The following is a 26,339-nucleotide window of genomic DNA, read 5'->3' as shown; positions in this document are numbered from 1 at the left end:
ATGAGCCAACAGTGAGATGTGGCTGCAAAAAAAGGCAAATGCTATTTTAGGCGACATTAACAGAAGTATAGTTTCCAGATCACGCGAAGTACTAATTCATCTCTATTCGCCACTGGTTAGACCTCATCTTGAGTACTGCGTCCAGTTCTGGTCACCACACTTTATGAATGATGCAGACAAACTGGAACAGGTTCAGAGGAGGGCAATGAGGATGATCAAGGGACTGGAAACAACGTTCTGTGAGGAGAGACTGAAAGAACTGGGCATGTTTGGCCTTGAGAAGAGAAGACTGAGGGGAGATATGATCACAGTCTTCCAAGTACTTGAAAGGTTGTCTCACAGAGGAGGGCCGGGATCTCTTCTTGATCATCCCAGAGTGCAGGACACGGAATAATGGGCTCAGGTTACAGAAAGCCAGATTTGGCTGAACATTAGGAAAAACCTCCTGACTGTTAGAGTGGTACAACAATGGAACTAATTACCTAGGAAGGTGGTGAGCTCTCCAACACTGGAGGTATTCGAGAGGCAGCTGGGCAGCCACCTGTCAGGTATGCTTTAAGTTGGATTCCTGTATTGAGCAGGGAGTTGGACTTGATGACCTTATAGGCCCCTTCCAACTCTACTGTTCTATGTTTCTGTGATGCTATGAAAACAGGCACTGGTTCTCTTGTATCTTGGCATTATGGCTTGGTAAGCTGTGAAGAATGAGTTTGCAGCATCCTGTTGACCTCCTCCCTGCCCCATCCCAAGGCTTTTCCTGACATCAGTTCAGAATCTAGTCAGCAATGACTGAATTTATTGGGGTGTGGAGGAAGTATCACTGGGATAGACTGTCTCAAGAGGAAAAGCTGAAAAACCTTCATAAAGAATAGCGTTGGTAGAGACTGGGAGGGGACCCATTTCTGTACCTCTTTCTTCCTTTCACAGGGCCTGCAGTGGGTACAATTGACGCCTGAGGAAATTCCTTCACGTATCCAGGCCATCACAGGCAAGCGTGGCCGACCCCGCAATACTGAAAAAGCCAAGGCTAAAGAAATTCCCAAGGTGAAACGTGGCCGGGGCCGCCCTCCCAAAGTGAAAGTGCCTGACCTGCTGAGCAAGACAGATGCCAGGGTTCTGAAAAAACTGGAAGCCCAAGGTACTAACTGGACAAGCCCTTTCTGCATGCCAATAGCTTTGACACATAAGAACTTTAGTTTGTGGCAGTTGTTTGTTAGTCTCTGGAGGCAGGGCTGTTCATTCTGGGTGCCAAGAAAATTCAATTTTTGCTCTCAAAACTTAAAGCAAATCAACAAGATGCATGCAAATCTGCATATTTTACGTAAATCCCTATTTGCATGCTTTCCCTGGAAATGAATGTTTGAGTATTTGCAAAATTTGGAATTTCTTGTCAAGGAGCGGTGTGACAGCAGGAAGAGAGAAACGGATAAACAAGGGGCGGTAAAAGTATATAGGTAAGAGAACATGACTGGAGACTGTAAGGGGAGGGGCAGGTAGCTAAACAAGGGCATAAAAGATCTGCCCAGGAGGACTGGAAGTACTTGCAGACACTGTCTTCCTAGCTTTCCTTTGTATCTCCACAGCCATGAGGGCTAGAAACTTGTTTAAGAAATGCTGTGAGAGATTCAGGAATAGAAACGCAACTAGAATTCTTTGTGGATTGCACTCATGGGATCTTTAAACAGCTCATTATGGGTGGCTGTTGGTCAGGATTGGCTAACCTTTTTCTAACTCTGTGGCCTCCATGCCAGCAATGGGTGTGATCAAGGTGGGTGTGGCCAACTTACACTTAACATGTGCTTGCACACAAACAAGTATATATTCAGGCAGGCAGATACACACATTCAGACAGCATCCCCCCCTTTGCTGGCTTTTGTGCTGATCAGCAGAGGAGTGGGTGGAAGACGCTTCCTCCTCATTGCAGCACTGTACAGCTGGCAGAGTTCCTCTTCTGTTTTCTTAGCCCAGCATTGCAATGGGGAGGAAGATTCCCTATGCTTATCTTTCAAAGGTGCCTTTTCTTCTTCTGGCATGGGTAATAGCGAGAGGCCTCCTCGCTGTAGTGACATGCCAGAGGGAGAGGCGGTGTCTTTCTCAGGGGAGAAGTGCCACCTGCTTTTGCTGGGGGCTGCCTGGCCACTTGAAGTGGTTTGGCAGGGTGAATCTGGTTCATGGGCTGTGGATTTGCCACCCCGGCTTTAGGTATGAGCAACTCACAGCCCAGTTAAGATGCTGTCGAAACGTCTCTAGGAGTATACAGGGTGTCTTACTTTTTATTTATTTTATTTATTTATTTATTTCATTTTTAAACCGCCCATAGCGAATAGCTCTCTGGGCGGTGAACAAAACAAGATTAAAATACAACATTACAATAAAATTACAATAAAATCAGCAACAAGTTAAACGAAAAACAAAATTAAATGAAACACATTGAACATTAAAATGCCTGGGAGTATAGCCAGGTCTTAACCTGGCGCCGAAAAGAAAGTACCGAAGGCGCCAGGCGTATCTCCTCAGGTAGGCTGTGCCACAGTTCGGGTTCCCCTGTAGCTAACAAACGTTAGGCAGAAACATTCTCTCATTATCTTGAACACTCCAGCTCTTTGCTGCCTGAGGTGGGAGGTATTGATTTTAATTACCACTTTTGGAGAACACGATAAGAACCACCAAACTAACAGACATCATATGGAATAGTGGCAAACATGGAGCATTTCTACACATGGAAAAATCCTTAGCTCTGCAGTACTTTGTTTGTGCACCAGTTCTGTCCTCCTCTCTGTGGCTTTATTGTTATTAAGCAGCACTAAGAGACTGTGCAGTTGGTGTGGTGTTGGGCTGCACCCCAGATTCACAAGCTGCTTTAACAGCCAGGCCTTTGAGCCCTTGGAGATATGGAACTTTGTGTGTTTTTTGATTTTATGATTCTTGTGTATCTGCACAATTGACAGAATACTAAAGAGAGCATGTTAGTTTATGTCTCAAAGTTTACATACACTTGAGCACTAATGTAGGCCGATAATAGAGCAGGTATTAAAGAGAGATTTGGTGGTCATAGATGCTTGTTTAAGGTTGCAGTCATTAATATCACAAATTTTTGAAAAGGGATATAAAACTTTGACACTCTTGTCTTTTGAGAGCTTTTCTTGGGAACGTACTACCCTAAATCTACATCTTTTGGAGAAGTGGGATCTTGCCATAAAGCAGTCTTGTGCATCTGGTGCCCTCCAGATGTTGTTGGACTACAACTGCTGTCATTCCTGATCATTGGGCATGCTGGATAGCACTAATGGAGTTTAGCCCAAATCATCTGGAGGGCACCAAACTGGGAAGACTGCTGTGAAGGGTACTGTTCAGCATGAAATGAAGGGCTGGTCTAGTCTCACAATTCTTTAATTTCCTTGTTCTCCATTTGTATTTGCAGAGGTGCTCAGTGATGAAGATAAGGTGAAGATGAGCAAGATCAAAAAGAAAATGAGGCAAAAGGTAGATGTAGTAGAATAGAGCAATGTGTTCTTGGTGGGAAGGGGGGTATTCCCTCCCTGTGGGGCAGTTAACAGAATGCTTTTGGGATAAAAGGAACATTTCCCAAGCTGAAGTTGGATGAGTGGGTGCTGGGAGCTTCCTCCTTAGGTTACCAGTAAGGGTGTGTGTACTCCAAGGCAAACATTCCAAATAGTGCACTGAGAAACCCCAAATCTAGAATATAACCAAGTATGTTGACATAGCTATGAGGGATAGAAAGATTTAGTCACAGCTGAGACACTCAGGGTGCCAAGTTCCTCAACTGATTGTGTGATGAATGTATGCTACCCTAGGTGGCAGGGTGCTGGGAGTATTCCCTTGGGCTTGGTCCAGAAGCTCCAACTGGTGCAAAATGCTATGGCTAGACTGTTGGTGGAAACAGACTATTCACCAGCACGTAACTTGAGTGCTTAAAAGCTTGCACCAGCTGACCATATGTTACCAGACCAAATTCAAGGCCCTTAATAATTTTGGTCCCATATACCTTAAGCACTTCCTGATTCCTTTTATTCCTGCCTGATCACTGAGATCTTCAGGGGAATCTGTTAGTGGTCCCCATGGCTCAGATGCATGGCTCGTATCCACTAGGAACTGTGTGTTCTGTATTATGGGTTCAATTCTGTGGAACGCCCTCCTGGCTGAGATGAAGCAGGCCCTCTCCCTGTTGAATTTCAGGGACTTCAAAGCCTTTCCTATTCCAGCAGGCATTTTGAGCAAGACGTATTTTATGTTTGTAGCTGTGGTTTTTGTTTTAAACACCATATATGACTGATGCATTGTTTTATTAATAGTTTTGTAAACCACTTTGAACTGTTTATGGCAGCCTTTCCCAACTAGTGGGCCACCAGATGTTGTTGGATCACAGCTCACATCAGCCTCAGCCAGCATTGCCAATGGTCAGGAAAGATGGGAATTGTGGTCCAACAACATCTGGTGGCCCACTAGTTGGGAAAGGCTGGTTTATGGTCTATAATTGTTAAGAATAAATAAATAAAATAAATACAGGAAAATAATTCCCCAGTTAGGCTATGAGGCAGTCAGAATTTAACTGACAAATTTCTCAGTAAAGGTTTCAGGAAGTACTGCTATAAATATAGAGCAATGATTTTTTTCCTTAAGTGTCTTCTCTTTGGTGGGATTCTCTCCTTGATAGCATTGCTCATGCTTGTTTCCCTGCCCCTCCAGGTACAAAATAAGCAGAAGCAGGAGGCCAAGGCACTCAAGCCCAAGGAGATCAAGCCGAAAGAAGTCAAAAAGAAGCCTAAGGTATGCTGTGGTGATGAGTGGCTCTTTGAAAAGTTGAAAGGTGGGCAGATCCTGAATAGTTGAATGTAAAGCCTGGCATGTCTCTTCTCTTCCTTCCCCCACCCCAGGTGAAGAAGGAAAAGGGCAAGCCAGAAAAGAATAAGCCAGAGAAACTGAAGGAGAAGGCAAAGCTGAAAGAAAAAGTGAAGCCCAAGGAAAAAAAGGTGGTAGCATCAGCCAAGGTTCCCCGGAAGGTGGATAAGAATCTCCTGGCTCGGCGTCAGGAAGAACGGCAGCGGCAGCAAATGATCCTGGAAGAGATGAAGAAGCCCACTGAAGATATGTGTCTAGGGGACCACCAGGTGTGTTGAGTTGCTTGGCCATGTGGAGGCCGGGAGTCAGTCCTGTACTCCATTTCTTCATTGCAAAGGAGCTTTGGTCTGTAGGATATAAGCTGTAGTCCTCCTAAAAATTAGGGCAGGAGGGAGCAGCAACATGATATTGCTTAGTATAACTTAGTGGGTAAAGCCACTGACATGCCTTTCTCTGGGAAGCATTTCTAGTCTTGATATATTTTTTTAGTCTGATAGTTAATGAAAAAGCCTTGCTATTCCCAGACTGGTGTGCACCAGACACCTGCTCCAAAAGAATTTGAATGATCCACACACAGTACACTTACCCGTGTAAAAAGTGCAGATATGATTTCATATTCTTTATTCTGCTTTGAGGTCCCACAGTCCAGAAGACTTGGAATTTTTAGTAAAAACTAGGCAAATGAAAGGAGAGGACAACATTATGGAGAATGGGATGGGTTGCCATTAAGGTCAGAGAGATGAGGAAGAGGAGCCATGGGGAAAAGGGGGGGGAGAGCTGTGTAGGTAGTTGAAGCCCTGCCAGCTGATGAAGGAAGCCCTGGACACATCTTTCTTAACTTCTATACCTCTGCCAGACTCTTAACTACTCTACACAGCTACTATTAGAATGACATGACACATAAAAGCAGAGCCAGTGCCCAAACTAGCAATTGAATGTTTAATTCCTTCCTTCACCTTTAACATCTGTAACAGCTTATCAGTGTTATGTAGTCATGGTGCTGTATGTTTCTCTACCCCCTGCCACTGGCAGCCAGTGATACAAGATAGGACAATGTACAAAGCCATTTCCAAATATTATGAAGGGGGACATTTGAAAACATGTAGTGGCTATGCATTTAGTGTAACATGCATCTCTCACTTAGAAATTCCCATCGACACAACACTATGTTGTTAGTCCAAGGGGGTCTTCTGGGTTTATGAAAAAATGCTACCTGCAGAATGGGGCTGTGAGACTGTGGGGGCCACTTTGGCCTAGACATCAACATCTCAGGATGCCGGTTTCCTGCACCAGATTTCTTAATAGTCCTATAAATGTAATGTTGGTGGGATATACACATAACTCTTGGCTGCCAATCCTAAACAAATAATCCCTTTCTATTTATTTCCTTTCTATTTAAAAATGTGTATCTTTTTAACACTTTTCCGTATTTGCTCAATTGAGACCTCTGACTGTTTCATCCTTGTTCTGTCCCATACTGGGTTGCTTATTTAGTTCTTCCACCAAAAGACTAAAATTATGTGAGCTATTTAGTTCTCACCAAGACACTAAAATGTTCACAGAAAAGTATTTGAGTTCTTCTATGTATCTATTCAAGTTGCTGAATGGGCTTGATCTATGCCAGTGGAATATAATATATACTGAGACAGGGAAGCACATCATCTGATTTTGGAGGGTTGGCTGGCAGCTTGGATGCTTCCTAGCAACACTGGGGAAATATTCTGACTCTCCACTTTGTTAGGTTGATATTATATAGCTCCTTTCTTGTGATGGTTGTAGTCCCTGCCCAGGTTGGGGTGTAGCATGAGCAAGGCTAGCTGATCTCCTATAACATGTCCATGCTTTCCGTACTGATATTTTCTCCTTTTCAGCCTCTGCCAGAGTTTTCTCACATCCCTGGGTTGGTTTTGCCTAGCCATGCCTTTGCAGATTGTTTAGCCATTGTGGAATTCCTACACAACTACGGCAAGGTGCTGGGCTTTGATGTAGCCAAGGAGGTTCCCAGCCTTAGTACCCTGCAAGAGGGCCTGTTCAATGTAGGAGATAGTTTGGGTGAAGTGTTGGATCTCCTGGTAAAGCTGGTGAAGGCTGCACTGTATGACCCTGGCCTCCCTTCCTACTGCCAGGTAAGGACCTGTATGTATGTTCTGTGTCATGTCATGTCATTATGCAAGTTTAAATATAAATGATCATATGGACTGAAGCACTCTGTGTGTGGGGGGAGGGCTGGTGCATGCATGTGCAGTGTCCTAATAATATAATCAGAGTTGTGTGTACATTGTACTGCGTAAACAATCCAAATGTGCTTAGACAATCCAAATTCTACACCAAGGGAAATTGAATACATTTGCAGAATTTCTCTTATTTTTGCATGTTCTGAGTTTGTTATGAGGAAGGGCAATGGAACTATGCAAAGCGTTGAAACTCTGCCCCAAACACTGAAAATCTTTTTCTGTCAGGTCTCTTTGTTCTGAGATATTAGCAGACATTGCCCACATACTTTCATGTGCTTGGCAAGCCCTGAAAACTAGAAAATGTATATTTTTAATTGAAAGCTGAGAGTCTTAGGAAGCTACACCCAGTACTGCATTATGCATGTTTCCTGTTCTCCCGTGGAATTGTGGCATACACAAAGGCCTACTGTTTTTGTTCTGCATTTACTCTGTAGGTAGGATGTGGACTGGAATCGCTGGTCACTAAATATCAGCAGTGGAAGGGAGCCTTTTAGGCTAACAGATGCTCCGGGATTGTTATATACACAGACTACTTAAACCAAACACTAGGGTGTGCCCGGACATTGCTCTTTTTCAAGTGGCAGGAGAACTCTTATCAATAGGTTACAGAACAAGGGATTAAGAGGGTTTGATGTACATCAGAACATACAGATTGGGTCCTGATCAGAGAGAGTTCTATTTTTAAGTTCCATTATATTTTTAAAATAAAATTAGCAGCAACTGCCTTACCAGAAGACATTCATGTCTCATGTAGCCCCATCTGCCCAGGAGATAATTTTGCATTGAATAATGGATTTTATTTAATTAACCAATTAATTTATTAAATGTATATCCCGCCCTTCCTCCCAGAAGCAGCCCAGAATGACAAACGAAAACACTAAAAACCACTCTAAAACATCTTAAGAACAAAAGACTTTAGAAACATATTAAAACAAAGCATCTTTAAAAACATATTAAAGCAAAACATCTTTAAAATCATCTTGTAAAAAAAAGCTTTAAAAACTAAACAATTCCAACACAGACGCAGATTGAGATAAGGTCTCTACTTAAAAGGCTTGTTGAAAGAGGCAGGATGTCAGTAGGTGGCAGAAAAATAATAATGATGGTGCCTGTCTAATATTTAAGAGCAGGGAATTCAGAAAGGTAAGTGCCATGACACTAAAGGTCCGCTTCCTATGTTGTGCAGAATGGACCTCCTGATAAAATGGTATCTGCAGGAGGCCCTCGCCTGCAGAGCGTAGTGATCGACTGGATATATAAGGGGTAAGACGGTCTTTCAGGTATCCTGGTCCCGAGCTGCATAGGGCTTTTTGTACACCAAAACCAGAACCTTGTGGCAGTCATTTATATTAATAACTACACTTGGGCAACTTCTTACCAAAAGTATAATACAACAGGAAGTTGCAGCAGATCCAAGTGATCTGAACAGTAACACAGCAAGCAATTACTCTGTTTTCACCCATCAGCAGTTAGTTTTGAGACTTCTTTCTCCAACAGACAAAACTGGGGGAAACTGAAGTATTTGTGTGTCAGAAAAATGGTGCAAGATGATTATTTTTTACACAGTTGAAGAAAACATTTTGAATTTTGATATATATCGAGTCCTTGGCTAGCGTCCTAACCAGTGTCGGACATTTTTTCCATAGCTTGCAAACCAGAGACCGTTTTCCCATGCTGAATCATAGAGTTGGAAGGGGCTTATAAGGCCATTGAGTCCAACCCCCTGCTCAATACAGGGATCCAGGTTAAACCATACTTGACAGGTGCCTGTCCAGCTGCCTCTCGAACGCCTCCAGTGTTGGAGAGCCCACCACCTCCCTAGGTAATTAGTACCATCTAACAGTCAGGATGTTTTTCCTAATGTTCAGCCAAAATCTGGCTTCCTGCAACTTGAGCCCGTTATTCTGTGTCCTGTACTCTGGGACGATTGAGAAGAGATCCTGGCCCTCCTCTGTGTGACAACCTTTCATGTATGTGAAGGGTGCTATTGTATCTTCCCTCACTCTTCTCTTCTCAGGGCTAAACATGCCCAGTTCTTTCAGTCTCTCCTCATAGGGCTTTGTTTCCAGTCCCCTGATCATCCCTGTTGCCATCCTCTGAACGATTCCAGTTTCTCTGCATCCTTCTTAAAGTGTGGTGTCCAGAATTGGATATAGTACTCAAGATGAGGCCTAACCAGTAGAGGGGGACCAATACTTCACGCAATCTGGAAACTATACTTCTGTTAATGTAGCCCAAATAGCATTTGCCTTTTTTTGCAGCCACATCACTGTTGGCTCATGTTCCGCTTGTGATCAACAACAATTCCAAGATCCTTCTCGCATGTAGTAATGCTGAGCCAAGAATCCCCATCTTATAACTGTGCATTTGATTTCTTTTTCCTAGGTGTAGAACGTTGCACTTATCCCCGTTAAATTTCATTCTATTGACTTCAGCCCAATGCTCCAGCCTATCAAGATCCCTTTGAATTTTGTTTCTGTCTTCCAAGGTATTAGCTACTCCTCCCAATTTTGTATCTACTGCAAATTTGATAAGCATTCTCTGGACCTCCTCATCCAAGTCGTTAATAAAAATGTTGAAGAGCACTGGGCCCAGGACCAAGCCCTACGGTATCCTGCTTGTTACCTCTCCCAGGTTTGAGAAGGAATCATTGATAAGCACTCTTTGAGTACGATTCTGTAGCCAGCTGTGGATCCACCTGATAGCTGTTCCATTCAGCCCACATTCATCTAGTTTGCTAATCAGAATATCATCAGGCACTTTGTCAAAAGCTTTGCTGAAGTCTAGATACATTATGTTCACAGCATTCCCACAATCTACCAGGGAGGTTACCCGATCAAAAAATAAAATAAGATTAGTCTGGCAGGATTTGTTCTTGATAAATCCATGTTGGCTTCTAGTAGTCACTGCATTGCTTTCAAGGTGCTTACAGATTGACTGCTTTATAACCTGCTCCAGAATTTCCCCAGGGATCGATGTCAGGCTGACTGGTATGTAGTTCCCAGGTTCCTCCTTTTTGTCTCTTTTGAAGATAGGGACAACATTAGCCCTCCTTCAGTCATCCAGCACTTCACCCATCCTCCACGATTTCACAAATATAATAGACAGCAGTTCCGAGGATTCTTCAGCCAGTTCCCTCAATACTCTAGGATGCAGTTCATCGGATTTGAACTCATTCAAAGTGATTAGGTATCTCTTGTCCATTTGTCTATCAATCTCAAGCTGCAATCCTGCCCTTTCAATTTCACATTTCCCAGGAGGATCATAGACCCTTTTTTGGGAGAAGACTGAGCCAAAGTAGGAATTGATCTGATTGCTGGATTACAATGGACAGATTTAAATATAACAGATTTATAGTGCATCCATCAAGGTTTCTAAGAATATAATTTTTCATTTTTTAAAAACTGAATGCTTCTAGCATTCAGGGTTGCATTAAGAGGGACTTAAAAGTTGAATGGAAATGTCTGCTGAATGCATTTATAAGACGAAATGTGGAGGGAGACTGCAGTGACCATGGAGTTAGGTCTTGTTGCTTTTCATGGTTCAATTCCTCCCCAATGATCTGCTTGTGTGCTCTACCTGTTGCCATGAGTTCTATCCAGGCCTAAGTAAATTTGTGCTTAAAACGGTTGAGAGAGGCAGCATAATCAAAATTCTGTGCCAAGAGAAGATAAATTGTGCAAAGTATAAAATCTGCAAAGTGAGTGTATTTGCATATTTGCCTTTTTTGCTTAGTTTAATATGCCTTTGGTAACCTTAGAACCATTGTTATAACTGTGGGGCTTTCTCAATACACTGTGGGCCCAACACATAAGGCAGGCCATACTCTCAAAGCTTTTTAAAACACAGGATAGATTAGGGGTGATCATGTGTGGTAATAATTATACCCTTGTCATAGACAGATCACACCCTGGTGAGGTCTGGATTGGTGGTGGCATGTCTGTCTCCTACAGGGGTAGGGCAATTTAAGATGGCCTCCTTCTGGAGGCTTCTGGAATCTGAAAGATTCTTGAACGCTCTGGGTGATTTTCTAGTTGGCATGGCAGACACACCTGTTGTGGCCCTAAGTCTCACTATAGAATGGTGAAGTGGTCTCTCAGGGATGCGGGAGCTCAGAGTGCCCTTTGGTTTTTCAAGGGGAACTGCATGCAATGAAGCAGGTCACACGACAGCTAGAGTACAGTTGAGACAGGTCTCATAGCAACTATGACTGAGCACAGGTTAGAGCACATAGTCACGTGCCTATAATGTGGTGGCAGCAGCAAAGAAGTTTTGTCAGTGCTTTTTATGGTGGCGAAAGGGCTAGTTAAAGGGCCAGAGCTGGGAACATCAAATCATTCTTAAGCCTATTGTGACAAATTTGCAAAGCACTCTGAGGGCAAAGTTGCTTGTATTCACTCTAACCTTGACACCACAGTTGATGCAAGTTTGGTGTGAGTGTTTAGAACACCATCTGGTCAAGGTTTGAAGGATCAGTTTCAGTTGCTGCAACCTGAGGATATGGACAGGACGCTTGCATGGGTTTGACCTACTGCATGCTGTCTTGAACCTTGCCTGCCAAGTTGAGAGAGACTAGCCAGGTGGGTCCAATGAGTGGTTAATGTCTCTTGAGAGAGGAGGCAATATCTACTACTCTAACTGAGGTGGCGGTGAAGCCCCTTTTTGTGAAACCTCCTCTGACCCATGAGATACTAAGACAACTGCCACACAATTGCAAATGCCCCTTTTCTGAGCAAGGTGATGGAGAGGGTAGTGGCCAGTCAGCTTCACGTATGCCTGGAGGAAGCTAATCATCTAGGTCCATTTTAGTCTGGTTTCAGGCCTTGGTTTTGCCCTGAAATAGCCTTGGTCACCCTGATGAAAGATTTTTATTGTGAGAGGTACAGGGGAAGTGTGAACCTGTTAGTTGTCCTTGATCTCTCTCTAGCTTTTGATGCCATCATCCATGCTGTTCTACTAGATTGTCTCTGCAAATTGGGAGTTGGCACCTTATTGCAATGGTTCCAGCACTGTTCAGTTGTTGGACCAGGGTCTGAAGGCAATAACGAGCTGGATGGGCGCCAGTGAACTGAAACTGAATCCTGACAGGAGAGAGGTGCTGATGGTCTGTTCTGGATGGATGTACTCCCCCTGAAGGTGCAAGTTCGCAAATGTTGTGTGAGCCAATGGTGGTACATGAGGTTCAAGTAGCTACAGTGGCAAGAAGTGCTTATCCGTAGCTCTAGCAGCTTTGCTAGCTACGTCATCTTGGACTCCTCATCCACACGAAGGAAGGAAGGAAGGTGGCTCTAGGCCCTGAGTGGGCTACAAGGGTTTTAAAGGGAATGAGGTTAACTGTGAAACCCCCCAGTTAGAAGCAAGGCCCTTGGGTAGAAAGCCTGTTTTTCCTCCTGAGGTCCTGGCTTACTTGAAACAGGAGGTGGTCAGAGAAGCGGTGCCCACTCTGGCCAGCACATTTCTTGCTATCCTAGCTGGAAACAAAAGTCAAGAAGATAAAGGGACATGGATTCTCCTGCATCCTCTTGTTCTGCGTCCCCATCCTCCAATAACTCTAGAGAACAGGACATCAGGTGAAGGGGGAAAAGCAAGTGTTGCAACAGCAGACATAAGTACAGTCACTACAGGGGTTCTAGGACTAGGCTCTCCAGAAATCATAGCACTGTTCTCTTTCACACACATACACCCGCCTGCACCCAGTGGAGAGATTTGTAAGCAACAGAAACTGGGCTACTTTAGGCAGCCCCAGACACCTCCCTCTCCCCCCCCCCATTTCAAGGGGAAACAAAAAGAAGGCTACACATGAGTTGAGAGTCCCATCCTGAGTCTGGCAGGGAAGAGGGAGAGTTTTCATGGGATGGGACTCTCTTTTTCCCTCCTGCATTCAAGCAGCCTCTTCAAGCAGATGTTGTTGAGCAATGCTATGAAAACCTTGCAATTGGAATCCAAAAAGGAGGCTCTTAACCAGTCTGAAGGAGAGGAAGACCAAGCCCAGGCGTCTTCTATAGTCTTCTCCAGAGCAGGGCCCACAGGTCCAATGGTCCCCTTCTTACAGTTCTTCCATAACATCCTGTTGGGGAGTGGGGGAGCTTGTTAAGCTCAGATCATACCATTCCCTCCGCAAAAGGCTCTGCATCCTCGCCCTTTGGTTAGGGATATACTGAAAGTACACACAGTTGATTTACCTGGTGGCAGCTCTGATTTCCAAATCTGTGGTCCCCAAGGAAGGAAAGGAAACAGTTGGAAGAAGAGAATAGGATGTCGTGCTTAGAAAGCTGCACAGGACATCTGGCTTAACCATTAGAGTGACAGTGGCCAACTCCATTATTGCCATGGTGCCAGTCTTATGGGCACGTGCCTTACTCCCAGAGGTCACTGCTGAAGCATACAAAGCAGGTCAGCCTGTGCTTGGTTTCACAGGTTTTTCCTTGATCATGGTAGCCTTAGTAGCCCATCTGTGTATCCAGGAGGTGCATTATTACCCCGTTTAGACAGCTTATTGATCAAAGTCTCCTCCAGAATCAGAGCACTGAGAAATGTAACCACCACTTCCTGCCTCAAGGACCATTGGTTTTTAATCAACCTGGCCAAGAGCTCCCTTGAGCAAGTCCAGTGATACAGCATCTCAGAATGGTGATAGATATGGTCCAGGCAACATTTTTTCTTTCACAGAAAAAAATCAACAAACTTCTAAACCAGACACAGAGGGAGTTAACATCTCAGGCTTTGCTCATAAGTCTAGCCCACCTTTGGGCTCTATGATCATAGCAATTGATTTGATGCCCTGGACAAAGTTCTCTGCAAGACACTTCAGTGGTTCCTCCCCCCCCCCTTCAGAACATGATTGCCCAGAGGGCCAAAAGGGTACTGGATATTTCCAGGGAAGTGTCTCTGTCTCTACAGTGGTGGCTCTGCACACCAACCCTAATCAGGGATGTGCCCTTGAGGAGACCCTACGTATATGCACGTAACCATGGACGTCAGATTTGACAGGGGGGGCAACCTGCCTGCCCAGCCTCATCTAGGGGAAGTGGTGTGTGGAGGAATTATCCCTGCTGATAATTTGGAGATGAGGTCCATTTGCCTGGCCCTGCTCTAGTTCTCACACTTTGTGAACCAGACATGCTTCTTGATCCAGAAAGATAATGTAACGGACAAAGCCCACATCCTTCACAGGGGGGATTGTGTTCGGGAGTTCCAGTGGAAAAAAATGTCAGTTCTCTTTTCCTGGGTGGAGTCAAATCTTATTTCTATCACAGCAAATATATGAAGGGGATCCAGGCAGACAGGCTTAAATGGGGGAGGGGAGTGGCCACTCCATCCAGAAGTCTTTGAAACCATCTTGGAGAAGCGAGGCACACCTCAGGTAGACCTGTTTGCCACCAGCTACAACAAGAAAGTAGTCCCATTCATCTCCAGGTTATGGGGGCCCGGAGCTACCACTATACTTTTATTTCTCTTCTGCTTCTCTCTAAGTGCCTTGAGAAGGTTCAAGCACTCTGGGTCCAGGTTTTGCTAGTAGCACCACACTGAAGCCATGGGTTTTCTGAGGTGGCTGGCTTCAGCATTCCCACACATCCCAGTCTCCCCTCCCAGGGACTGGTCCTGCATCCAGACCTGGACTGGCTCCAGCTTTAGATCTAGATGTTGAGCCATGCATGGTCATAGGTAAAGGGTTTCCAGACACACCAACATGAACCCTTCTTGTCTCCTGGTGGTCATCCACTAGTCAGATATATCAAATGATGTGGAAAGTGTTCCACTGGGACCACTACTTGGAAATAGCTATACCAGAGATCATGGAGTTCCTAGAGAATGTTCTGGACTGGGAGTTTGCTTGCTTATTATTTGTTTTACATCCTGCCCTTCCTCTCGGCAGGAGTTGGCCCCCAACATCTTGAATTGGCAGGTGGTGACCCAAGGAAGTGTGTCGCTGGCCACAGGGTCATTCTATAGTGAATGATCATCAGATAAATGTTTTCTCTATGGAGCTGCCCTCTTATCTCTTTTATTGTCCATAGATTTTGTAGCTGGGATCCTGAGGGCCTTCAAGTCCTGGTGAACCATACTGCTCTGGGAGCTCACACGGAAGATAGTCTTCCTAATAGCAGTCACGTCCATTAGGCAGGTGGGGAGAACTAGGAGCCCTGTCCGTTAAGGAGGAGTTCTGCACCTTCCACCCAGATAGGGTTGTTCTAAGGTCTGACCACAGTTTCACACCCAAGCTTAAGTCCACCTTCCATAGGGCACAGAAGATTGACCTTCAGGGCAAAACCTCAATGCCTGATGGGCCTTTGGAACCTACCTTTCTCCCACAGAGGCATACAGGCTCCTTGTTTGCTTCCTACAAGACAACGACACAGGGTAATAAGGTGTCCCGGTCCCCCATCCTAGTCCAGGTATATCATGTAAAATCTTAAGCTCCACCCCCTAGCATCACGGCTCACTCTGTCCATGGGATGGCTATCTGAGCAGCCTTGCACACTAACACCCCTCTGGTGGATATCTGTAAGGCACACCTATCCACATTTATCAAATGTTCAGCAGAGAATGGAACGTACGGCTCCACCTTGTGAGCCGGACCTGGACTGATAGTGCAGATGGTTCACATGGATTACATTTGCAGAGTTCCTCTCAGAGTAGTTTGAGACTCAGTGGATGTGCCTCCTATTCTGTCCTCTCAGGGTTTTTTCCTGTCTCCTTTTCTTGCTTATTCCAGTGTGGTTCCTTGCTGGGCTGATTTATGAAATTTGTACGATGATGTTTTTGATAGTTCCTTGCTGTGTCCAAGTCAGGATACTGTCTGGCTGGTCACCAACAACGTCTTCTTATTATTCTTATTCTGACCCTACCTTTTATGAGAGAAAGAATTTTCCTGTTTGCTTCATTATCCACTTACTAGGAGAACTTAGTAAGTCCAACTTGCCATTCAGTGACCTTTATATCTACTTGCTGCTGACATGGAGGAACTGTAGAGTGCATGTGTGTGTTTGTGTGAAAGAGAGAGAAAGAGTGTGGTTACCAAGGGGCCTTATTTTCTCCTTTCTCCTGCCAGTCACTGAAGATCCTGGGTGAGAAACTCTCTGAGATAAGCCTGAACCGTGACACTGTGTCTGAGATCCTTCGCTGCTTCCTCATAGCTTACGGGGCGGATGAGAACCTGTGTGATAGCTTGCGCACTAAACCCTTTCAGGCACTTCCCCCAGACAAAAAGGCTGTCGCCCTGGCCTTCCTAGTCAATGAACTCAACAGCAGTGCCCTTATCATCAAGTAAGTGGTGGTAGGTCAGGCAAGTTCCTAAACTGTGCCTCTCAGGCCCATATGTGTGCAACAGTCTGAACTCTGAAACTAAGGTATTGATTGGGTAGAGAGCATGTCCCAGGATACTCCCTTACTGTGTTGAGCTGAGAGAAGAAAGTATACAGGCAGCTGGATAGTTCAGCATGTTGTAGACCGATGTTCAGTAACCACAGTAAGGAAGATGTAGGCAGGGACTGTCATGTTTGTTATTGACCATATGTAAACTGCTCTGGGAGCCTTTTTCAACTGAATGGTGGGGTAAAAATGTTTTTAAATAAATAAATTGTTTGGTGTGCCATGGTAACATCACTAGCATATGGCAATGCAGATTGCACTGGATACTTTTTCTAAAAAAGGTGCCAAATGGACAGTTGTTTGTTTTGCTCAGAGGAGCCTATGGGAAGAACAGATTACAATAGTATAGGACATCCAAATGTGTTGTCCCATCATAAGCTTATATGAGTCTGTCTTAAAGAAAATAGTGGCTAACGTGCTGTTCTGATGCCACATTCTCTTGCAGACTGGATTGTGTATGTGTTTTGGGGTGGGTAAATGGTCCTGAATGAGCATTATACATACGTTGATAAAAAGAGAATATTTTCCTGTCCTCTGCAAATGAATTCTTTCTCTCCTATGCACTCTACCCCATCCCACCTCACCTCTTTCTGACTTCCTTTTCTAACTCCTGCAGTGAAATTGACAAGACCCTGGAGAACATGTCCAACCACAGGAGAAATAAATGGATCATTGAAGGAAAGTTGCGCAGGTACATGTCAGTGAATTTAATTTCTACGCAATGTAACCTGATAGCTCAGGTGGGTGCTATCAGTGGGTGTGGGGTGGCTGTTAGTTGAAGGTGCCTGAGGCCATATTGCTCAGGGATTTATTTAAGTCGAGTATCCCTTTTGGTGGTGTGGAATCTTACTGTGACTAGAGGACCCAAAGGGATCACTCGTTGCTGTGTTTTCCACCATCGTTGATCTGCCAGAAGACTTGGGGGAAGATAACATTTTCCTTCTGGTTCTCTCCCCCCACTCCTTGCTTTGTGGGTTATCCAAGGAAATTATTCCAGACCACTAGTAGTTGTGCATCAGCTCATGCAGGCTCAGTGGCCAGCCGGGGGGTCCTGAGTAACAATCCCAGAGTCCCTTTCTGTAATATATTGTGCCCCTTCTCTCCCCATTACTGGTGCTCTGTTGTTGCACTGTAGGTTAAAGATTGCTCTAGCCAAGAAGATGGGGCGGCCTGAGACAGAAATCAAAGGCTTGGAGGAAGGGCGGTGGCGGCGGAGCTCACGCATCACCGAAGAGAACGAGGATATGGAAATGGAAGAGGAGGAGGAGAGAAGTAGAACATGCAAGGCCCGGAGAGACAATGAGGTAGGGGATGGTGCAACTGAGTAAACTGAGAAGGATTCTAATAGCACATTGAAGTTTTGGAGGGTGCAGCATTGGTCTCACAACATGAGATGCAGAAAAAGCAGAGCGATAATTTCTGTTGGACCAGCTAATTACTTCAGAGGAGTGCAAACCTTTATAAAAAGTCATATTTGGGCATGGATATTGAAGCAGCTCTAACCTTGTCAAAATGACCAGTTCTTTTCTCAAGACGTGAAAGCCTTCAGAAGAGATACTGTGTTCTCTCCTTTGCCTTCTGTACGATAAGAGAGGGACCTCTTGTCTCTTCACGGATTTTGCAGTTCTCTAGGGTGCCACATCTGTCTCATTTCCTCTGTCCATCACCTCCTACTTGAATCTTCTTACTGTTTCCAAAGCAATTCGACCTAGATTTGGGAGGGAAGATGAGGATTTGGTTCTTAAGGTATCTCCTTTCCTCCTCAGAATGACACTCCAGTTTCCAGTGTGCCTGAGCTGGAGAGACAAATTGAAAAGCTTTCCAAGGTAAATGCTTCTATTTGAAAAGAGACGTAAACGCAGACTAGGAAGGAGCTGTCGTTTCTATGAGACTTAGTAGCACCTGTTGAGGATTGCTCCTAGAATGATTTGAGGCGGTGTGCTGCTCTTTGCTGTGGTTACCTGAGCGTGGCGTGCAGGCACTCTTTTTTAAAAAACGCTCTCAGTGCTCTCACCATTCTCATTCTTGCTGCAGCGCCAGATGTTCTTCCGCAAGAAGTTGCTTCATGCATCACAGTTGCTACGGGCTTCATCGCTGGGGCAGGATCGATATCGACGCCGGTATTGGGTGCTGCCTCACCTCGGTGGGATCTTTGTGGAAGGTTGTGAGGTCTCAACAGGTACGTGGCGCCTAGGATGTACAAGGCCCTAAACAGCTTGGGACCTAGATCCTGGCAAGAGCACCTATTTCCTGACTGAGCATTAAGGTCTGTTGGGGGGAGGGACTTTCCTCCACGTACCCGCTTTGAGCCTTGGAGAGCTATACTTTGTGTGGGGATGAAGGAGAGAGCCGTGGAGTTGTTCCCACCCTGCACCCTCCAAAGGCCCAGCAAGCACCAATGGTGACTTCTTTTACTGTTCATGTAGGCATTTGGAATGTGCTGATCGTTTTACTGGGTTGGGATCTGTCTGTTAGTTTATTTTACTGTTTATTGATGTGTTATTTATTTATTTATTTATTGCATTTGTATACCGCCCCATAGCCGAAGCTCTCTGGGCGGTTTACAACAATTAAAAACATTAGAAACAAATATACAAATACAATTTTACAGAATGTTTTTTTGTATGAATTATGCTTTGTATTAATATTTGCTCCAAGAGCTGTGGGACAGTTCAGAATCTGAGGTAACAAGAACAGAGTAGAACTGTGATTTTTTTTTTTATCTGTGGCTCACGCTACACTTTTGAAATGGTATTTTGGCTGAAGTAAGGGTGACTGAATAGGGGCAGCATGGCCATATTTGGGTGGAGTAATTCCATAGGACAAAATATTAGTGAATCAAATCTCAGCACTTTAGACTTCAGCCATATTATAACATTAGGCCAATGGCTCCCTGTTTGTTGCAAAGCATCCCTGAAAGGGAGGGGATGCTTGATCTTCCTCTGCTAGCAGCTTTTCCCTCTCAAACTCACTCACCCACCCAAAAAACCTGCTTCTTCCTCACCTTCAGTGTTTACCTTGCAAATGTAGGTCTGGTACATGGGGATGAAGGATACTTTCCAGTAGAAAAGAGATGTTGTGCAGTGTAATGTGCAGTTCAACCCCAAGATACATGGAATACATACAGGATACATGTACCTCTACTTGCCCCCTTCACTTCATACAGGGATGGGGAAGCAGTGGTTCTTCAGGTGTTGTTGGATGCACCACCACCTCATGATCCTTGACGATTGGCCATGCTGGCTAGGGCTGATTAAAGTTGGAGTCGAGCAACATATGGAGGGCCACAGACTCCCCAACCCTGACTTCATATTTTGGTGAAATCCACATAAATCTCATTTTTGTTGCTTCCCAAGCAGCTTCCCCCGAGGTTTCCAAGAATGTACTGGAGAAGGAAGAGGCCCTGAAGGAGGAAGAACATGAGGCATTGCCAGTCAAACAGGAGACCACTGACACACCATCAGTTACTGATCACATAAACTGTGCAACATCTTGGTCATGGAGTCGGCCATGGAGGGACAATATGGGGCTGCTGCCGCCGGAGCCATCAGAACCCAAGTTACCGGAGCCCACACCCATGTCTGTCAATGGATTTTTGGAGGATTCTGTGGCCTTGGGCCAATCTCAGCATGACCTCAGCCAGTCAGCCTTCCTGTCCTGGCTCAGCCAGACACATCAGGCATCCTCACTGCTTAACAGCTCTGTGCTCACCCCAGACAGCAGCCCTGGTAAAGGGGACCCGTTACCCTCAGATGAGTTGCCAGACTCTGCAGGAGAGGATGAAAGCACCACAGCAACACAGGTTGCCTGGTTCAATCTGCTTCCTAGGGCACTCTGTAATGACTCTCCAATTACTACTTCCATTGAACAACCTTCTCTAAAAGCTGCCCCTCTACTCTGCAAGCCCCCTACTAGGGACCAGTCAAAGGCCTCAGCCCGGCAAGTAAGTGTCACCCAGAGACCTGTCCTTGCTAGGAAATGCAAGCTCCAATTTTGATCTTGCCTGAATCAGTAGAGAGGAGCAAGGGAAATGGTTCCATCAGAGTTACAAGGAATTGAATGTAGGGCCTTTAGGGCTTTTGTTTAGTTCTGAGTCAAAGGATTGATTCTGTCTGGATTTGGATACCAGCATCCTGGGGGCAGTTCCCTGTGAGTGAGTGAGTGAGTGAGTGAGTGGGCTCCTTTGGGAGGAAGGGCAGGATGCACATGCTGCTGCTGCTGCTGCTGCTACTGCTACTACACAGAGCTTGGAAAAGTTACTTTTTTCAACTACAACTCCCATCAGCCCAGCCAGCATGGCCACTGGATTGGGCTGATGGGAGTTGTAGTTGAAAAATGTGACGTTTCCAAGCTCTGCTACTACATATCTGTTTACATATAACAATTGCAGCTTGCGCCTGCATGAGTGCACTTGTGCTTTGTGGTGGGAATGGTATTTCTGATCTGTCCAAGGCAGCAATCAGAATCCCTTTGTGACAAGAACTGGCCTTATGTTTAGATACATGTAATTCAGAAAGGAAACAATTGTTCACTCTGTTCATGGAGGACAGCATAAAAAGCAATGAGTTAGAATTCGAGAGAGCTTAGATTTAGAATTGTCCTCAGGAAGGATTTCCTGACTTTGAAAGTCATTTAGAATGAGCTTCCTAGTAAAGTAGTTGGATCTCCTTCTGGGAGGCTTTCAAGGCAAAAGTACTAAAGGTATCTTTCTCTCTATGCTTTAGGTATAGGCCTCTACTGTGTCAGGACACTAGCTTGGTCTAAATCAGGTGTGGGGAACCTTTGGCCCTCCAGATGCCGCTGAACTACAACTCCCATCACCCTGTCCATTGGCTGTGCTTACTGGGGTTGTTCGGCAACATCTGGAGGGCCAAAGGTTCCCCACCCCAGTCTAGATCATCTATAACATCCTTTGCTGATCTCATTGCCTTCAATCAGGTTCTCCTCTTACCTTGCTAATATATACCATTTCCTGGTGCCCTCCTCTAGTATATGATATCTAGCAACATGACAACAATTTAAGACTTCAGTTTAGATACTAGCTGATCTTTTCTTAAACTCTCATAGAACACTGTAAGTGTTGGTTTGATAGAAAACAGCCAGGCAGCTACTTGAGGAGATAGCAAGTCCACTTAGGTGCATTAGCGAGAGCCCTGTGAGAGCCCATGCCTATTCTGATGCATCCTGAACTTTCCCTCTCCACAGCTGAATGGCCTCTCCACCGCCAGCCCCGCGTTGCCACCACTGGCCTCCACCCCTCTCCATTCCAGCTCCAGGATCCACAGTACATGCACCAGAGCCAAGGACATTCCCAGTAAAGCCCAGGAACCTCTAGGGCAGCCGAGACGACGGGGGCGCCCCCCCACTAAACTCTTCAAGCAAATTGAGCAGAAATATTTGACACAGCTGACAGCACAGCCTATACCACCTGGTAAGGGAAACCTGTATTTTATTTTTTGTTGCATAATTTGGACTGTGCATATTCTTAAGCTGCTGATGCACGGTCTGGAGAAGGACTTCTAAGGAGGATGAAATGGTTTGTCATTTGTAGGAAGAGAAGATGAGATATGTCCTGAGTGGCAGTATCATCTCCTACACCCCACATTGTTTTCAGTTTGTCAGGCCTTGTAGAAACTGCCACTGCAATTTCATGTTTTTCTCTGCTTAGTGTGAGGACTGGAAAGCTGCTGTTTTTAAAAACAGCTCCCTTGAATGCTGCATTAGAGATTATATTCTGCATTATGTAAAGGTTTCTAGAACCATTAAAGCTGTCGATATGCAACTCCTCTTGTGTATGCTGACCTGTTGCAAGTCCTGGAGTGCATCATTTGGGAGCTAGCAGATCAGCTATGTTGTTGCTTAATCAGTAACATCAGGCTCTGAGCTAGCTCCCTCCTCCTCCCATTCCTTTCCTTGCAGAGATGCAGAGTGGCTGGTGGTGGTTGCAGGATCCAGAAGAACTGGAAGCTGTGGTGCAGGTACTGCACCCACGAGGGATCCGTGAAAAAGCCCTGCATAAGCACCTTATCAAGCACAAAGAGTACCTACGGGAGGTGTGTGCCCAAGCTGCCAATGGTAAGAACTTCCCATCCTGTGGGCTGGAGGGATGCGGTGAGCCCTAGTCGCTGTGCTGCCACGTTCCTAAATCTCTGACTGTCTCTTCTGGCCTTCCCACCTAGATCCCATCTTCCAGACTCATCCCGAGGATGCCAGCCACCCTGTCTCTCGGAAAGCCTTGGCCCAGTGGTCGATGGCTGAGCGGGCCTTTGAGGCAGACCTGTCTGTACTTCAGTGGGTAGAGGAGCTGGAACAGCGGATACTCATGGCTGACCTACAGATCCGAGTAGGTACCAAGATCCAGTTAGATCAAGATCATTAGACTGAGTCCCTCCTGATCACCGTTTGTTCTTATGTGATGGGGGAGCCTTACATTGCACAGGTCCTTCTGGGGGTGCTTGGCAATCTCTAGATCTGCCATGACAGTTCAACACCTACATGAAGATCTCTCTTTGGTTCTGCAGTTAAAAAATTGAGGGTTGTCATAGTAAGAGAAATAACCCAGGCCATATTAAAATACTACCATGGAGCGCAGAAGGAAATTTTTTATTTTTGCATGTCCATTCTTGCTTGTGGGCATTATTCCCCTGATAGATCACTGCTTCCAGCTGGCACCCTTGCAGCTACATTGCCCCATAGGAAACTAGTCAGTGTTAGATTGTAAGTTCCTTGAGAGCAGAGACCTGGCTCTTTTGTCATACCTTAAAATCCTATGTACATTGACATTACCATATGAATAAAAGGTTCCTCATTTTGATGGCCGGGCTTAAGTCTGGAGAGTGTTCTGGTATGTGAAGGGCTCTTTTCAGATGTTCCTTTGGGTACCTATGCCACAGGTGTCATCTCTATTTGTTGTCAATATTTTTCACTGGCCAATGTCAAATGGGCACAACCTCAAAAGCTGTATAGCTGCAAGGGCTGGTTTTGGTTGGTACTTGGAATGAAGACTCCCAAAAGCTTCTTCCTCTCCTGCCCTGATACCACTGTTTTTGTTTTGCTTTGTTTATGGTTCTGCCTCTCCTCCAGGGTTGGACAAGTCCAGATCCTGATTCTGTTCGGAATGACTTGCAGTACTGTGAGCATCAGCTGGAGTTTCTGGAAGACATCACCGTAAAAAACTGGCGTGAAGGACCAGCTATGCAGCGTGAAGCCAGCAACCCTTTAGACCTAGCAGTACTCCGCTTGGTAGATCTAGAGCAGAACTTGGAACGGAGATACCTCAGAGAGCCCCTCTGGCCCCCCCATGAGGTGGTGGTAGAAAAAGCTTTGCTGAGTAACCCCAGTGCCGTTGAGCTGGGTGCCACAGAAATGTAGGTGCATTTTTTGTACTATTGTCTGAATTGCCAGGGTTCTACCCATAACTTTGAGAATCAAGGTTTATTACAAACATTTTACCTCTCTTTTTGGACCAGGGACCTCTAAGTCACCTGAAATTAAAATAAAAAATTTAAAATCCACAGACCTTAATATTTTTAAAAACTCCTCTGGAAATGGGATGGCTATGGAATATGGCAGGAGTTCTGATAACTTCCAGGTCTGATTGCATTGGGAAGATAATAGGATGTGAGCTGCTGTAGTTGGTTGTTTTGACATGAGGTTTTTTAGGCAATAGAAAGTAGTGAATGTATGTGTTCCAGTAGATGTGGTGGATAATGGCATTCATCAGTAAGTTTTAAGATTGTACAAGGCCCAGCAGGAAATCTTATCTGACCAGAATCTCTTTTTTGACACTTGGGCCTGAGTTGTGGTAATGCCCTCTTCCTACAAATGATGGAAATGAGAATGAACTTTGAACTTGAGGCATTCCTTTGGCTGTGAAACTTGATTCTGTGATTATTTACCCCTGGGCCTGTTTATGCCTTTAAGGCTTACAAAAAAATGTCAGTGTTCACCAAATATCTAACGTTTACCTAACAACAATATATGCTTATGAGCTAGGCAACAGTGGAAGATAAATCAAGTCAGTGAGTTGAGAACTAAATATAACAGGGATGTAGGTGGTTTGGAGCAGGTAGGCTCTGAGCCAAAAATTCTGGGTTTCTCTCACAACTCCACCACAGAGATTCAGGTGATGTGCCGAAGTGCCTTTTTCTGTCTGAGTATGTTTCCGTCTGGAATAACCGCAGAAAGCCTCCAAGTGAACTATTTCTTTGGCTGGGCAGGATTGACATTTCCCCATCTAACAGATTATTTTTTCTTCTGCAGTACATATGAGATCACGCCTCGGATGCGGACATGGCGCCAGACCTTGGAGAGATGCCATAGTGCAGCCCAAGTCTCTCTGTGCATCTACCAGCTGGAGCGTTCGATTGCCTGGGAGAAATCAGTTGTTAGAGCGGTGAGGAAGGAGCACTGGGCTGGGGGAGGGAGCTGTTTTGGGGTAGGCGATATAAGCAACTGCAAATGAAGAAATCAAAGTGAATATAGGTAACTTGCAAAAATCTTGGTGCAGAGAAGAGAGTTGATCTTCCTTGTGGGCTTGTTTTAGAGATACGTGTGTGGTTAAGCAGGTACTAGCATGAAGTGAAGCAGCTGTGGGATCTACGGAAAGATCTCTCTGTTCCAAATGGGTTGGTTAGAGCAGAGATGTGGCTTGGATGACCCTAGCTGTGAAGGGACTAAATTTGGGGGCAAGGGAAAAGGGAGAGCTCTTAGAGCTCAACTTTGGCCTTGGACCTCTGAGTGGTGCTGGTCCTCATCCCTCCTTGTTCTCCCTGCCCTTCAGACTTGCCTAGTGTGCCGGAAAGGGGATGATGATGAGAACCTGCTGCTATGCGATAGCTGCGATCGTGGCTGCCACCTTTACTGCCACCGGCCCAGGATGACCGAGGTGCCAGCCGGTGACTGGTTCTGCTCTCTCTGCATCGCTCAGGTGCTGGCTCCATGTGGGCTAGAATCTGTCTCATCCCAAACTCCCTGACCTTTCCTTCTTAACTGGCAGGGCTTCCTTTGCCCCACCATTTGTACTGAGATGTATTCCAAGGGAGGGAGTGTTGAGTGTTGCTTGTGTGTGGGGGTGCACCAGTCTGGGAACCTGCAGCATCCCTAGCAGATAGCTCTAGACGCTTTGTACTCTGACGTTAGGAAGCTCTTCCCTGAAATGGGATTCCTACATTCACAAATTGATAGTAGTCTGTCTCTCCCTTCTCTCTGCCCCCTCACACTTTCACTCTGGTGCAGATGCAGAGAGAATATCAAGATGACTATGGCTCTCCACGCCGTGGCAAGAAGCGGAAAGGTGGTAGTTCTGGGGCTTTTTTTGGGAAGGATGAGCTCAGTCCTCGATCGCGGTCAGCAGCAACCCAGCCACGCAGTCACTTGGCAAATGTACCGCCCCGATACTCGGGTGAAGGCCTCTCTCCTTCCAAGCGAAGAAGAGTGTCTACACGAGGCCAGAGTGCTGACCTCACCTTCTGCGAGTAGGTGTCCCCTCAAAGTTGGTGTTCAGGGGGGACGGGTATGGAGCCAGGCAGAGGGAGGGGAAAGCATGGCCAATGGGGCTAAGCCCCAGCTAAGTTGGAATTGAGAGGAGACAGGATAACTTCCTCTGAGACTTGCTGTGGCCCAGAGTGGCAACTCTTAACATCTGAGGACTAGAGAGGCTTGTAAACCCCTTGGCTTCCCCAGTGCCTTTTGCATCCGCCACCGGGAGCCAAAACTGGGCAACATCAGCTGTGGCAGCCGGGTGAGGCAGCCCCACCTTCTCAGATCCACCATGGCCTGGAGATTCAGAAGCAGAGAAGCAGCTGGAATATCCGAGGGGCAAACCTGTGTATACTTTTGCCCTTCCTTAGCGACTCTTGCCTATTTAGGTGT

General features: G+C 45.6%; 2 protein-coding genes across 7 annotated transcripts in view; one reads left to right on the top strand and one right to left on the bottom strand.

The window, feature by feature from the left end:
* BAZ2A (bromodomain adjacent to zinc finger domain 2A) overlaps nt 1–26,339 on the top strand; it is an 85,072-nt gene that overhangs the window by 52,224 nt on the left and 6,509 nt on the right. For 4 of the 6 annotated variants that reach the window (XM_061615180.1, XM_061615181.1, XM_061615179.1 and 1 more), the window contains 18 exons: nt 928–1,138; nt 3,422–3,483; nt 4,708–4,788; nt 4,896–5,129; nt 6,732–6,986; nt 16,147–16,361; nt 17,083–17,157; nt 17,602–17,770; nt 18,233–18,292; nt 18,501–18,645; nt 19,823–20,409; nt 21,672–21,897; nt 22,386–22,541; nt 22,646–22,809; nt 23,550–23,833; nt 24,729–24,861; nt 25,249–25,395; nt 25,704–25,942. In XM_061615180.1, coding sequence (XP_061471164.1) covers nt 928–1,138; nt 3,422–3,483; nt 4,708–4,788; nt 4,896–5,129; nt 6,732–6,986; nt 16,147–16,361; nt 17,083–17,157; nt 17,602–17,770; nt 18,233–18,292; nt 18,501–18,645; nt 19,823–20,409; nt 21,672–21,897; nt 22,386–22,541; nt 22,646–22,809; nt 23,550–23,833; nt 24,729–24,861; nt 25,249–25,395; nt 25,704–25,942 — 3,443 coding nt within the window. The remainder of the gene's footprint in view (nt 1–927; nt 1,139–3,421; nt 3,484–4,707; nt 4,789–4,895; nt 5,130–6,731; nt 6,987–16,146; nt 16,362–17,082; nt 17,158–17,601; nt 17,771–18,232; nt 18,293–18,500; nt 18,646–19,822; nt 20,410–21,671; nt 21,898–22,385; nt 22,542–22,645; nt 22,810–23,549; nt 23,834–24,728; nt 24,862–25,248; nt 25,396–25,703; nt 25,943–26,339) is intronic. The other 2 variants (XM_061615182.1, XM_061615184.1) reach the window with 2 other exon arrangements.
* RBMS2 (RNA binding motif single stranded interacting protein 2) overlaps nt 19,100–26,339 on the bottom strand; it is a 114,157-nt gene continuing 106,917 nt past the window's right edge. The window contains exon 14 of the mRNA XM_061615192.1: nt 19,100–19,869. The gene's annotated coding sequence lies outside the window, so the exon portion shown is untranslated. The remainder of the gene's footprint in view (nt 19,870–26,339) is intronic.

This window comes from Rhineura floridana, chromosome 3 (genome assembly GCF_030035675.1).
Source record: "Rhineura floridana isolate rRhiFlo1 chromosome 3, rRhiFlo1.hap2, whole genome shotgun sequence".
NCBI classification, from domain to species: domain Eukaryota; kingdom Metazoa; phylum Chordata; class Lepidosauria; order Squamata; family Rhineuridae; genus Rhineura; species Rhineura floridana.
This window is presented reverse-complemented; position numbering and strand designations above follow the sequence as displayed.